Source organism: Cajanus cajan, chromosome 7, assembly GCF_000230855.2.
Source record: "Cajanus cajan strain Asha chromosome 7, NIPB_CcT2T_4, whole genome shotgun sequence".
In the NCBI taxonomy this organism is placed as follows: domain Eukaryota; kingdom Viridiplantae; phylum Streptophyta; class Magnoliopsida; order Fabales; family Fabaceae; genus Cajanus; species Cajanus cajan.
The window spans coordinates 8,792,269-8,807,192 of NC_138523.1; the positions used below are offsets into that span (position 1 = coordinate 8,792,269).

At 43.5% G+C, this 14,924-nt stretch overlaps 2 protein-coding genes across 2 annotated transcripts; one reads left to right on the plus strand and one right to left on the minus strand.

Moving 5' to 3' along the window:
- Nucleotides 1-398: 398 nt before the first annotated feature.
- On the plus strand, nucleotides 399-6,817 carry LOC145949797 (uncharacterized). The gene is made up of 3 exons (XM_083060682.1): nucleotides 399-456; nucleotides 613-667; nucleotides 3,181-6,817. Exons 1-3 carry the CDS (start codon nucleotides 399-401, stop codon nucleotides 5,978-5,980), a joined length of 2,913 nt encoding a protein of 970 aa, XP_082916808.1. The 3' UTR covers nucleotides 5,981-6,817.
- A 5,964-nt stretch (nucleotides 6,818-12,781) lies between these two features.
- On the minus strand, nucleotides 12,782-14,382 carry LOC109792991 (uncharacterized). Its single transcript, XM_020352453.3, has one exon. It carries the CDS (start codon nucleotides 14,298-14,300, stop codon nucleotides 12,864-12,866), a length of 1,437 nt encoding a protein of 478 aa, XP_020208042.3. The 5' UTR covers nucleotides 14,301-14,382; the 3' UTR covers nucleotides 12,782-12,863.
- Between the last annotated feature and the right edge of the window lie 542 nt (nucleotides 14,383-14,924).

Sequence of the window (14,924 nt, forward strand, 5' to 3'; positions counted from 1 at the left end):
ATTATACAATCTTGTTGAGTCATTATCTTCTCTATTTCCTAAGCACAACTATGAATATTGTGAACAAGTTTTAAGGAGTCAATTCTCTCTCCTTAAAATATATATTGTTTAAACAATCATACATTTATAAGAAGTTGAGGTTAAAAATAATTTATAAATATTTTTATTTTTTAATTCACTAAAACAACTTTTTAAGAACAACAAACAGTAATAACCTAACGAGTACTAAAACAAATGACCATGACATCTCACCTACGAATACAACATATACCAATTACAAAACTGCCAGATAGAATCAATACCTGCAACAAACACCACCTCCCAATTGTCTACAACACTTGATGCTCTATTTAAATTCTCCTCCAACCATTTTCTAATATCCATATTAAGAAAATGAGATGGGATATTGGCATGAAACAGAATATGGCAAACACGTGCAGCAAAAACAACAATCCCGTAATGTGCAACCTTCACATAAAAAGCCTTTTATTCTTTTCAGCCCCGTCCACTTCCAAATGCAGTAAAAAAAAAATTATGATTGTTCTCAACTGGTGGCTGTGTCCGTACGCACTCATACACAGCCTTCATTGTATATGACCCATCTTGATTCAGATCCCATGCAAGAACATGGAAATGGATCCCCTGACTTTGTGGAAGGAAAGTTAGGGTAATTTAATACATTTCAACCGTTAGATTTGTAATAAATGATCAGATTGTGACACGTGTACATTTAAGTTAAAATATATATTGTACACGTGTCACAATCTGATTTATTTTTATACATTTAACGGTTGAGATGTATTAAGTTACCATAACTTTCTTTCTCCAAAGTCAGAGAATCTGGATCCCAAGAACATCGAGTTTTTCGTGCAACGTTGGTGGTTCATGGCCAATTATTACACACCAACCAAAACCACACACGCTAGTTCCATCTCCAATTCTCCAACGTAAATGGTTCTTAACAAACCCCATGCAAAGCACACACCCTTCCATAGATTCAAAGCTTGCGATCTACACTGAATGTCTTGTATGATACTCTCACCACATTTATACTTGGCCTTCGAGACTTGGAACCATAACTTGTTTGATTGTGTACACACCTCCCAACTCTTCATCATAAAAAGAGTTCATGTGTCGAGTACTTCTAGCACCAAATTCGCCCTCCCTTTTCGGCAGACATAATTATTGAAAACAAAATATAGAAATTAAGATTAAAAAATTTGCAACTTAAGGAGACAAAAATTAATATATATTTAGATTATAAGCTCGAATTTTTACATTATAAAAGTGTTTATAATACATTTTTAAATATTAAAATTGACTAATTCTTGATTGGATAAAATAAATAGTAAAATATAATTAAGGTAACAAACAAATATCATTTGCAGCACAATTTACTTTTTCTGAACATAAATAACTTTTAATCAAGCTTATAAGTAAAATTAAAATTTTTTAAATATTTAATTATGACAATGAAAAAATCTCAACTGTAAACAATAATAGACCATTCCAACTACTTGGGATGTGTTTGGAAAACAATTAAGTTGAATTCAATTGGGATTAAAAAAAGTGACACTCATAAATTTTTATTTTTATTTTTGCATTAAAATATATATTTTTATTGAATGTGATTTCAAACTGATATCCAAACACACATTTAATCCTTGGTGCACCTTATCTAGAACCCCTTTATATAGGGATCTACTCACTTTATGAAGGTGAATCGAGTCCCCTAGGTATTTATCAAAAAAAATTATTTGTTGAAAGTCATTCCTTATTAAACCCTTATACCATGGTTTTGGTTTTTAATACATTTCTAAACTTTGAGCTGAATTTTAATTTAATTGATCTAAAATTACAACCAATTTATCAAATTATTTAAATAAAATAATAATCAATTAAATCCTGACTGAATTTGAAAACATTTATATTGATACAGAAAATTGCGACAAAATTTTGTCGGAAAATCGTAGTAAGAGCCGGCAAATGTTGCGGCTAACCGTAGTAGTCTCTCTATTTTTATTTATAGTCGTTTTAACATTTTTTATTCTTTTCTAATTGTCATTTTTTATAAAATTAATAATTAATTATTTTTTTTATTCTTAATAATTAATGTGTGTTTACTAAATAATGTATTTATTTATTTTTTAATGTACTTATTTCATTTCCAATCATCTAAAATATATAATAAGAAAATAAATAATAAATACTTTAAAAATTAAAATATTAATTATTTTCTTATTTTCTTATTTTTATATCTAATTTTAAACGTCAAACAAAAAAAATTATAGAGACAATATATTACTAAAAATGTTGATTATGTGTTCAAGCAATATAGAATTCCAATGGCGAATAAATAATTAAAACCTATAAAATGAGTAACTGTTAAGCTCATTTTATAACAGCATAAACAAAATATATAATTCTTCGTTTTATAAGAATTTTTTTTAATATTTAATATAGTACTAGTATTTTAGTTTATTTTATGTGATGCACATATGAAATGATTATTGTATGTGACTAAATTTAAATATAATGTATATTTTGACCGTTATAACCAGTGACGGATCCAGAAATTTTAAATAGTGAGAGCAATACTTATTCATATATTTATAGTATTAAAAATTTTATATATAATTTTTTAAAGCATAACTATATATATCATAATTATTTTTTATAAGCTTTTATATCTACGATTATAATTAAAGATAAAAATAAATTAAGTTAGACTAGATTTTGTTATAATTTAGTAAGTTTGAACTTGTACTAACCGTACTTCGCACCCGGGCTCCTAGCCCGGATTAGTGTTGCAAATAAGTAACCTCGGGCACGCGGTGCATGACGTCAGCCCGGCATTTAAGCGAATCATACCTGATTCCGAGGATCTCGTCCCAGACCAGATCCGCCCTTCAATTATATCATATCATATCATGGTATATCTTATCTCAAGCCCAAAAGCCCAAGGCAAACCTAGATAACCTCAAGGTACGTGCATTATATATATGAGACCATTATTCGTGCAAACCCTAACTTTAGCATCGGAGTCTCTTTTGCAGGTACCTCCCCCATCTCGGAGCACCAATACACCCAACAAAGGAGGCTCACCGATCTTACCCGGCGGATCAGCTCTACAGTAGATTTCCGGTAAGCACATTTGGCGCCCACCGTGGGGCCGATCAGACCAAGCTCTTATCGGCTACCCGCACGGTTCGTACCAGGAACCGTATCAGACGAGCACCCACGCAAAATTAGCAACGAACATACAGCTTCAGGAGACTCGACCCGCATCGCCAACCTGACAATCCTAAAGAGCACCACTGCCCGCGCTCAAACCCAATGGTGGTACCCCGATCGTCCCTCCGACTCACCACCTGGCCCTAGCGAGACAGCCCGGGACCTGGAAGATCGGGGAGCAGGGCCTAGCCCCCCAAACCAATTAGTAAGCACAATTGCGGGCGGCTTCGCAGGGGGCAGCGCCAGCAGCTCGTCCCGGAAAAAACACCTACGTAAAGTCAATCGCGTACACCCCGCCACGTATACCGTACACCGGGACTCGCCCACCATATCTTTCACCGACGACGACTACGTCGGAATCAGTCCAAATCAGGACGACCCCATGGTCGTGACAGTAACTTTAGCCAATTGGGAAGTTCGCAGGACCCTGGTCGACCAGGGAAGCTCGGCCGATGTCCTATACTGGCCAACATTCCTCAGGTTAGACACTCCTCACTCTCTCGTACAACCTCACACCGAACCTTTGGTCGGTTTTGCAGGAGCAACCATCCACCCCAGAGGACGAGTGGACCTATTGACGACCTTCGGAACATCCCCGGCCTCCCGGCAAATCCTGGTTCGGTACCTACTGGTGGAGGCCAACTCCACCTATAACACCATCATCGGCAGGTCAACCCTAAACCAACTCGGGGCGGTAGTGTCCACCCCGCATCTTACCATGAAATTTCCGGGGCACGACGGAAAAATCATCTCCATCAGAGCAAACCAGCAGGAAGCGCCACAATGCTACATAGACAGCCTAGAAACTGCCCTCTCAATCAAACAACACAAAAACGACTTCACTGTTCTAACCCGTGCTGACCACGAGGAAACCACCGACCTCGATCCGAGATCCGACGCTCACGATGAGCGGCCCAGTCCCGTCGATGAGCTCGACGATCTCCAAATCGGAAAGCTCCCCAACCAAACAACAAAGATCAGCAAACAATTAGACCCCAAACTACGACAGCAACTCCAGGAAGAAATCCTCAGGAACGCCGATCTCTTCGCTTGGTCCAACGCTGACATGCCCGAAATAGACGCCAACTTCATCTGCCACAGGTTAGCCATACACAAAGAGGCCAAGTCGGTCGCACAGAGAAAAAGGAAGGTCGGCGGCGAAAGACGGGATGCCGTCATCATAGAAATTCAGAAACTGCTCAACGCCGGTTTCATCCGGGAAGTCAGGTACACTACCTGGCTGGCAAACGTAGTCCTAGTAAAGAAGAACTCGGGAGAGTGGCGCATGTGCGTCGATTACACCGACCTCAACAGAGCATGCCCCAAGGACTCGTACCCCTTGCCGAGCATCGATAGGTTAGTCGACGGAGCATCCAGGCATGCCCTCCTCAGCTTCCTCGACGCCTATTCCGGGTACAACCAGATAATGATGTATCCACCGGATGAAGTACACACGTCCTTCATCACTGATCGCGCCAACTACTGTTATCGGGTGATGCCCTTCGGCCTCAAGAACGTAGGGGCAACCTACCAGAGGCTGATGGACAAAGCTTTCCACCACCAAATCGGGCGAAACATGGAGGTCTACGTGGACGACATGGTGGTAAAAACCATCTCGGCAACAGACCATGCCTCCGACCTTACCGAGGTGTTCGCCCAGATCAGAAAGCACAACATGCGTCTCAACCCGGAGAAATGCGTTTTCGGTGTCCGGGGAGGAAGGTTTCTTGGCTTCATGATCACCAGCAGAGGAATCGAAGCCAACCCCGAGAAGTGCGAGGCCATCATACACATGCAGAGCCCACAAACGGTAAAGGAGGTGCAACGTCTGGCCGGACGGCTGGTCTCACTGTCCCGGTTTATCCCCAAACTTGCGGAGAAGGCGGGACCAATTTTCACCCTGTTAAAGAAACCAAAAGACTTCTCGTGGACCGACCAGTGTGAAGCAGCTTTCCAAAGCTTCAAAAATTTCCTCACAACCCCGCCAATCTTGCAAAGGCCGGATCACAACACCGACCTCCTTCTTTACCTGGCAGTGGCAGAAGGCGCCATCAGCGTCGTCATTGTACAAGAGCATCAGAAGGCGCAAACCCCAATCTACTTCATCAGTCAGGTCCTCCAAGACGCCGAAAGAAGGTACCAAATGGTCGAAAAGCTGGCGTTGGCACTGGTCACCGCAGCCTGGCGACTCCGACCTTACTTCCAAAGCCACCAGGTGGTAGTCAAAACCGACTACCCCATCAAACAAATCCTGCGAAAGCCTGAGCTTGCCGGGCGCATGATTGCCTGGTCAATAGAACTGTCAGAGTTCGGAATCCGGTACGAAAGCCGCGGACCTCTAAAAGCCCAATGTTTGGCCAACTTCGTAGTCGAGCTCACGCCGGCCACCACAGAAGAACCCCAAGCATGGACCCTCCATGTAGACGGATCCTCCAACTCCAAAGGAGGAGGTGCAGGCATCATCCTGGAAGGACCAAACCGAATCACTGTGGAACAATCCCTCAAGTTCGGATTTAAAGCAACTAATAACCAGGCAGAGTACGAAGCTCTCCTCGCCGGACTAAGATTAGCCCGGGACCTCGGAGCTCGAAGAGTAAGCTGCAACAGCAATTCCAAACTCATGGTAGAACAGCTTAGTGGAACGTACCAAGCAAAGGACGCCCTCCTACAGAGATACTTTCATACCGCAGCCCAACAGATCTCGTCTTTCGATGAGTTCTCCATAAAACACGTACCGCGAGAGTAGAACACCAGAGCAGACCTTCTGTCAAAACTCGCCAGTACCAAAAAGCCCGGGCAACACCGAACCATTATCCAGGAAACCTTACACTCACCCAGCCTGGATGATAAAACTGTCAATGTCAATGACAGCGAAGAGCAAGGATGGATGACAGACATATGGAACTACCTAAAAGATGGAGCCCTGCCTACAGATAAGGATGAGGCAAGGAAGGTGAGAATGCGATCAGCAAAGTTCACCATCATCGACGGTGAATTATTCAAACGCGGAATTTCCATCCCACTGCTCAAATATTTGACCATATCTCAAGCAGCCTATGTTGTCAAGGAAATTCATCACGGAGTATGCGAAATGCACTCCGGAGCTCGCTCGATGGTAGCCAGGGTACTCCGGGCTGGATACTACTGGCCCACCCTGAAGTCAGATTGCCAAAACTACATCCAGAAATGCAAAGAGTGCCAGCAGTTTGGCAACGCGCATCGACAACCCCCTGAGGCTCTTCACCACATGATGGCAGCATGGCCTTTCTCCCAGTGGGGAATGGACATCCTTGGGCCTTTCCCCCCCGCGAAGGGACAGTTAAAGTTCCTCCTGGTGGCAATCGACTACTTCACCAAGTGGATCGAGGCGTGCACACTTGCCAAGATCACCACGAAAAACGTGCGAAAGTTCACATGGAAAAACATTGTTTGCAGATTCGAAATTCCCCACACTATTGTCACTGACAACGGGCGGCAGTTCATCGCAGAAGAATTCGAAGTCTTCCTCCAAGAACTCGGAATCAAGCACTTGCCGACCTCGGTGGAGCACCCCCAAACCAACGGCCAGGCCGAAGCAGCCAATAAGGTCATCCTCCGGGAACTCAAGAAACGGCTAGGGAACGCAAAAGGGGAATGGCCCGACATGCTTCTCGGCATCCTCTGGGCATACCACTGCACCCCACAGTCAACCACGCAAGAAACACCTTACCGACTAACTTATGGAGCCGACGCAATGATCCCGGTAGAGGTCGGACAAACATCCCACCGACGCCAAGTCTTCAACAATGAACAAAATAACCACGAGCTAGCAACAGACCTCGACCTGCTAGACGAGCTCCGAGACGAAGCCCAAATCCACGCAGAAGCTTGCAAACTCCAGGCCGCCTGGAGATACAACACCCGGGTGAAACCCCGGTCTTTCCGGGAAGGCGACCTGGTATGGCGGCTACTCGGAGAAGCACGAAAGGACACGTCAGACGGGAAGCTCGCACCCACTTGGGGCGGCCCATTCCGAGTCGCAGAAAACCTGGAAAATGGAGCCTACCGGCTAGAGGAGCTCAGCAGGAAGCCCGTTCCACGAACTTGGAACGCTACCCACCTCAAATTTTACTTCAGTTAAACTTTGTACAAATACACGATGCACTCTTTTCCCACCTCAGGAAAAACACACTAACTGAGAGGGGTTTTTAACGAGGCACACGACTTTCGTCAATAAAATGACTCGATTCTTTTATATATTCGAAATCCCTTACGGTGCTGTTACCCAGTTATTCAAATAGAGGTCGAACACGAACCTCACATCACTCAAATAGAGGTCGAGAACGAACCTCATTTCATTCAAATAGAGGTCGAAAACGAACCTCACTTCATTCAAATAGAGGTCGAGAACGAACCTCATTTCACTCAAATAGAGGTCGAAAACGAACCTCACTTCATTCAAATAGAGGTCGAGAACGAACCTCATTTCACTCAAATAGAGGTCGAAAACGAACCCCACTTCATTCAAATAGAGGTCGAAAACGAACCTCACTTTACTCAAATAGAGGTCGAACACGAACCTCACGTCACCCAAATGGAGGTCGAACACGAACCTCACTTCACTCAAATAGAGGTCGCAAACGAACCCCATCTTACCCCGTCACAAGACAAAAAGAAACCTCATTATTAACGGTTGCAAATAAACCTCACCACCAAAAACACAGGGCAAAAAGCCAATCGGAACTTCGTGGTAACAAAAATCAGGGTGGAAATAGCAACACCTAAACAAAACTTGCATAACTGAGAGGTATAATTCATAAGACAATCAGAAACACGAAATACAAAAATTATCCTATACAGATGCTTTGTCACTAGAACTCTCCTCGACGTCGTCCTCCCGGACTAACCGCCCGAAGCGGACAACCTTCTCCAAGTGCATCCCGGAAAGGTCGAACCCCAGCGCAAGGAGCCTAGCCTGCCGGGCCGCCTTGAGAAAGCCTCTCTTATGTTCCACCACGATTGAGCGCTCGACTTCCTCGAGTCTCTTCCTCAATGCTGCATTCTCGGCCTCTAAAGCCGAAAGATTCTCCCTCTGATGGACCACCTCCGCCTCCTTAGTACTGAGGACCACCTCGTCACAAAGACGTTCCTCAGATACAGATGTCAGTTCACCCTTCCAAAAGGATATCTCCTCCTCCAAAGAGCGAACCTGGCTAGCACAAGCCTCGTTAGAACGGAAGGCCACCTCTAACGATCCCCGGGCTTCGGCAAGATCCCTCTGCGCCGCCTAAAGCTCGACCCCCTGCAGCTTCGCCTCGGACAGAGTGGCGGCCAGAACTTTATTCTCCTCCATCAAGGGCTGCACCTGGCCCTTCAACGTTGATAACTCCTCCTGCTGCCGGGACCATTTGCGCTTCCAATAATCCACAATGGTCGTGCCCCTCTGCAAAAAGATCTGGGCAGCGTCGAAACTTGCCACGGGCCCGGCGAATTCAAACATCGCCTGATCGGCCGCACTCAAGGAGCCCTGCGGAAAAAAATTCTCAGGTGTCAGCGAGGCGCTCCACCAAGAGTCGATCCCCTCCGACGCACTCAGGTGCTCCAACCGTGTTGGCGCACCCTCCTGCGCATAACGATACGCAAGGTAGGGACGCTTGGGCGGCCCCCTCGTCGCAGGCGCAGGAGCTGGAGCCCCAGAACTAGAGCCCTCACCACGACGACCGGTTGAGGAGGAGGAGGCCACCGGCCCAACCGCTGGTCCGATCGCCGGGACATTACCCCCCACCACCGGTGACCTTCGACCATCAGAAACCCCTGCGGTCCTCCCCGCCTACAAAAAATATAGAGAAAAAAATATAAAAATTTCACCAACTAAACAAGAGGCGCAACAATGTAACAGATCACAGCCACACACTGCCCACCTCAACAACAGGAGCGAGCCGCCCAACGGTCGGAATCTCCGCTTCAGAAGGCACACCAGCCTGGCCAATGGCCCGGGAAGTCGACCCAACGACAGCCTCCACCTACGAGGAACGATCCCAACTCAGAAACACTAAGCAAAAGCATGCAAAGGAAAAGCTAACAAGGTGACAAATAGTCCCTACCCCTCGACCAGCAGCCTGCACAGGCACTCCAGCAGAAGGGCGGAGGGGCTCGATATCCGGCTCCGCCACCCGAGCCCCCCCCTCCAACAGAGAGGTCCCAGCTGAGCCCGCCTCCTCGACACCGAAGGCCCCTGCAACGACCCCCTCCGCCTCGTGAGGGGCAGCGACTTCCCCGGTCTCCGCCGGGACCCTTTTCCTCTTCCGGTTTATCTTCAGGGGGGAAACCTCCTCCTCCCCCTGGACCTCAGGACCCTCAAGCTCGGCCACATTGTAGCCATAGCGCTGCTTCCAGCCGCGCCACAGGTCCCTTCCCACAATACCTAAGTACAGAAATCAGAGCACATCAGCAGGCATTAAACCCCAACAGCTAAACGAAAACAACAAAATACACACCCTCCAAGTCTCTCTCCCTGTGCGCCGAACGCTCGAGCGATAGGATGAGCTTGCAGTCCAGCGGACGAGGAAGTGCCTTCAAAGCTTCAACAGCAGCCGTCTCCGACGGCGTTAACTTCGACGGATCCACCCCATGAAACCCAACAGGGTCGTGGCACCAATAGAAAGGAAACCTTGGCAGCCCTCCAAAGTAGAATCCCCCATCCTCCAAAGGGTTGACACCAGCAAGAGTAACCCGAAAAAACTCCTGCCTATAATTTTTATATGAAGGGGAGTAGGGGGTAAACAGACCCCCCTCCTTACCTCCATTTAAAGACAAGGTCCCGTACGTAGGACCACCCGCCTTCAACTAGTAAAAAGAAAGGAAGACCGGCAGGGATACCTCCATCCCTAGAACTCCACTCAAGATCTCGAACGCCCTCAAAAAGCCCCAGCTGTTGGGATGCAACTGACTGGGGGCCGCATTAATATAGTTCAAAAAATCACATTCGAACTGCGTAAAGGGAAGGCAAACACCCAAATCTCTGAAAAAGCTCTCATATACATAAAATGAGGGGGAATCAGCAAACCTTTTCATGTACACACCCTCGCGAGCCGAACAAGGCTCCAGTCGGACCATCCGAGAGACGGAGGGGTCACAAATCCTGTGCGTCTCCCACAGCGCATCGACCTCCGGTTTCGAATCAAAGACACTCGCAAACCTGGCCATTTCGCGTTTGACCCACTCATAACCAGGAATGCCCAGCTCTGAGTCTCCGGGCGGAGGCGCCCCTTTTGCCTCGGCGGCGACCACCGCCTTGCCACGTGCCCTACCCCTAGTGGAGGCAGAAGACTTGCCGCCATGACCACCAGCCATCAAGAAAACACAAAGAAAACGAAAACGAGGAGCAAGCAAAGACGAGACGTGCGCAAGAAGCCGAGGGACAGAAAAAGAGTAAAGCGAAAAGGGCAAAGGCGCGAGAAAGGGAAAAGTCTCTCCCCGAAATTCAAAACCGCCAGGCTACGTGTCGACCAAGGGGCACGCCTGACAGAACATTAAATGCAAGCCATCATCGCTTAACCGCCATTTCTTTTAGTGCGCCGCCCGCACGTTTCAGAAGTGAACAGCCACGCCACGTGGCGAAGCTCCAGATAGCGTACGCACTAAGTCGCTCCCCCTCTAGCAAGCCCGGTCTTAACTCCTCAACCTACAGCTTTCGGAGCTCGGGGGGCTAGTGTACTAACCGTACTTCGCACCTGGGCTCCTAGCCCGGATTAGTGTTGCAAATAAGTAACCCCGGGCACGCGGTGCATGACGTCAGCCCGGCATTTAAGCAAATCATACCTGATTCCGAGGATCTCGTCCCAGACCAGATCCGCCCTTCAATTATATCATATCATATCATGGTATATCTTATCTCAAGCCCAAAAGCTCAAGGCAAACCTAGATAACCTCAAGGTACGTGCATTATATATATGAGACCATTATTCGTGCAAACCCTAACTTTAGCATCGGAGTCTCTTTTGCAGGTACCTCCCCCATCTCGGAGCACCAATACACCCAACAAAGGAGGCTCACCGATCTTACCCGGCGGATCAGCTCTACAGTAGATTTCCGGTAAGAACAGAACTTAACTTTCTTTAAAAATATATATCCTAAGTATGACTTATTTATCTATCATATACATTTTTTAAATGTTTGGTTAAAATTATAATCCTAAAAACTTACTTTATAATAATTTAACATTATTAAAAATATAAAAATAAATATGTTAAATCTTATAAAAATCAAATTTAATTTATTTATGATATAAACATGTTTTTAATATTTAATATATATTTTTAGATAATAATTTATTTTAAAATATATTTTATAATAACAATTCTAAATGAGACATAAATCTTCTGATTTTTTTTATTTTTTTAATCAACATATAAAATTTTACTATTTTGATTTTTTTTAATCAACGTATATAATAAATAGAAAATACAAAAGATAAACATGCATATTGTAAATTTTATTTTTTCAAAAACTATTTTTTAATATATTACATTATATATGTGAGTATTAAAATATATATATATATATATATATATATATATATGTGTGTGTATAATAATTAAACTTTTAAAAAAATTTAATTTATTATTAAGGAGTATTTTTTATTATATAAAAGAATTAATTTCCTTTAAAATTTTGACAGACATCAAATAAATAAGCATTTTTTTCGAATCTATATTTTATACATATAATAATTTAAAAACATATATTTTTTTATTATAATATAATTTTTATTTTTTAAATATAAAAAAATGTGTGTGTCAAATAGTAGTGGGGCAAGTGCCCCCACTCTTTACTATGTGGATCCGTTCCTAGTTATAACTATAATTAATCATAATAATTAAAAATAATTAATTTTAAAATATTTGACAATTAAAAGTAAATAAAACTACAATAATTAAGTAATTATATCTCATTAAAATAAATATTAATTAGGTTTTAAAATTTATAATTAATAAAACAATTATTTTTTAAATTAAATTTAAATTCAAAAAAAAAATTATAAATAAATTAATCTTTTAAAATATTTCAAAATATACAATAAGAGTTAAAATTGAGTTAAAAATCAAGTCTCATTCACTTAATTGTTAACATTAACATTAATAATTTGTTATCTCTTAACAATGTATGAATGATGTTATTATGAGAAGTTATATAGAAAAAGTAAAATTATTTTAATAAAATTATACAAAAATAAAATGATTCATTTATTGTTATTTTTAGTCCGTACGTGAAAGCCATAACCTGCATTCATTTAATAACAAACAAATAGAAGCAGAAACAGAACATTTTTTATTATGATTTCTAATTCATTTTAAGCATAACATTTAAGAATGTTTTTCTTTATTAATACTTTGACGAATGCCCTTACAATCCTAAAATAATCTAGAAAAAAGTCAAATTGTAAGGATTACTTTTTGCACGGTCAAATTTTATGTCTGTTCAAATCATTCATTAATTCACACCGGACCACAAGGAAGAAACAATAAATATACACAACAAACAAAAATTAATCACATAGGCGTGAAGGTGGGAAAATTTATGCTACTATAAAACTAAGTTCAATAAGTACATGAATTTTCTCATTCAATATTTTTCTTCCTATTTTCTCTTTATTTTTCAGCCTTATGACAGTCGCTATAAACAAAAGAATCCATCACAGAAGAACAAATTTGCTTTTTAAGAATAGAATTAAGATCATAATTATTACCCCGTTGAACTATTAAATAATCCGAAAACGACGTCGTCCCAGCCGAGTTGCGACTCGCTTCCGGTATCGACTCGCTCGACACGATCAACTCAACGCTCCGCAGCGCAAACTCGTTGCGCATGAGTTGACTCAGAATCACCGAGTCAGACACCGAGTTCTTCCTCTTGTGCTGCATTGCGGCCCGAACAATCGCAACCAGCATCGCGTTGGAAACTCGCCGAATCCCGCGAGCGCCGCCCATCAAAATCGCGGGGTTAACCAGGCGCGGAGACTGAGTCCTCTCCGAGTTCCTCCCGTGTTTTCCACTAGGAAAAACATAAACCGAGTCGGGACTCCGATTCCTGACTCGCCCGAGTGGGTCGTTTAAAACCACCACGCTTTTAACGTCCACGAGCATCACGTGCTTGAAGTTCCTCCTGACTCGGCCGAGTAACATGGAGTAACACGCCCACCTTCTTAGACTCAGCGGAACCCGGTTCAGAAACCCGGCCAGGGAATTCTCCGGGTCGAGTTCGTTGGCGTCGAAACTCAGCACCGAGCCGTAACTCAGCCGAGTCAACTCATCTCCTGAGCCACTATTATTTGCACTTCGAATTTTCTTGCCCCAAACAGGGTCTCCTGTCTTGGACACCTTGAAGAATTTGGTGACGTTGAAGCTCGAGCCGGACGATTTGGTGAAGCGAGTTGAGTTCAACTCGGCGTGGAGATTAACGAGTTGGAGAAAGGAGTTGTTCTCTTGGTGGAGAATGGGAGCAAGGGTGGAGCGAGTGGAGGAGGAGGGGAAGATGAAAACGACGTCGGATTTGGAAGTGAGCGTTGAGCGGTGGAGGAGTCTGAGGAAGAGGGTGAAGTCGTGGTGGGTGGTGTCTGGGGTGACGTGGCAAACGACGATGTCGTTCATGGGGCGGGTGCCTCTGCGGTAGAGGTGGCCCATGCGTTGGAGTGCGGTGGGAGAGGGAGGGTTGGCTACGACGACGACGGCGTCGTTTCGGGCGTTGTGGGGTTTGGAGGGTTCGAAGGTGGAGAGGGTGAAGAGGAGGAGGGTGGTGAAGAGGAGGAGGAGGCATATAGAAAGTGTGGATTGGGCTTTGGAGAGAAGAGCATTGTTTGAAGGAGAGACAAGGTTGGTTTTGGTAGCAATGGTTGGTGTTGGTGTTGGTGTTGGTGTTGAAGTGTTATCTTCTGGGAACAAAACTAAGAGAAAACCCATGCCACTGTTGTTCTGGCTGTCGGTGTTGTTGCCCTTCACTTTCGGAAATAACCCCATTTCGCTTTCTCTCTCTGTTGTGGGCGAGGATTCTGTGACTTTGAGAGTGAGGCTTTTTACATTCTCTGTCATTGCACATTGCACTTGGCAGTGGAAAGACGTGGATTTACGAGGCTGTCCTTTGGGAGTGATGTGTGTTTTTAGCACTCGCTCTTCTACGAGGCTCTGTGTTTCGTCATTTAACCTACCTAGTCGGCTAGTCCCTACCACGCATGCACCACCTATAAAAGTCACTTCTAACTTTTCCACCAATAAGGATAAAGGTGCATTATCTGGTTTGCCTCTTTCATTAAACTATACCGGTATAAATTATTCCTTTCTTACTTAAATTTGTTTTTTGGTTTTAATTTTATTTTATTATTATTAAGTGACTCAAATTTGGTTTTAGTTTTATTTAATTAATATCAATGATTGAAATTTCATTAACCTCATTTAAGTAATTAACAGTGATGCCTATGTGGATATTATGTGGAATTTATCAGTGTAATAGGACATTCCATGACAGATATTTTGAATATTATATATTGGTTTGAGACATGACATAAATCCCGCGATATAGAATGTTCACAAGTTTTATGTTGCATGGTCAACATCCGTCATAGCAGGGGTACAAAATATGCTCAGATGACACTCTGGTATCCATATTCTATAATGGGTATTGACGTTACTCGTCATAAAATGTGGGTATTTTTTTTA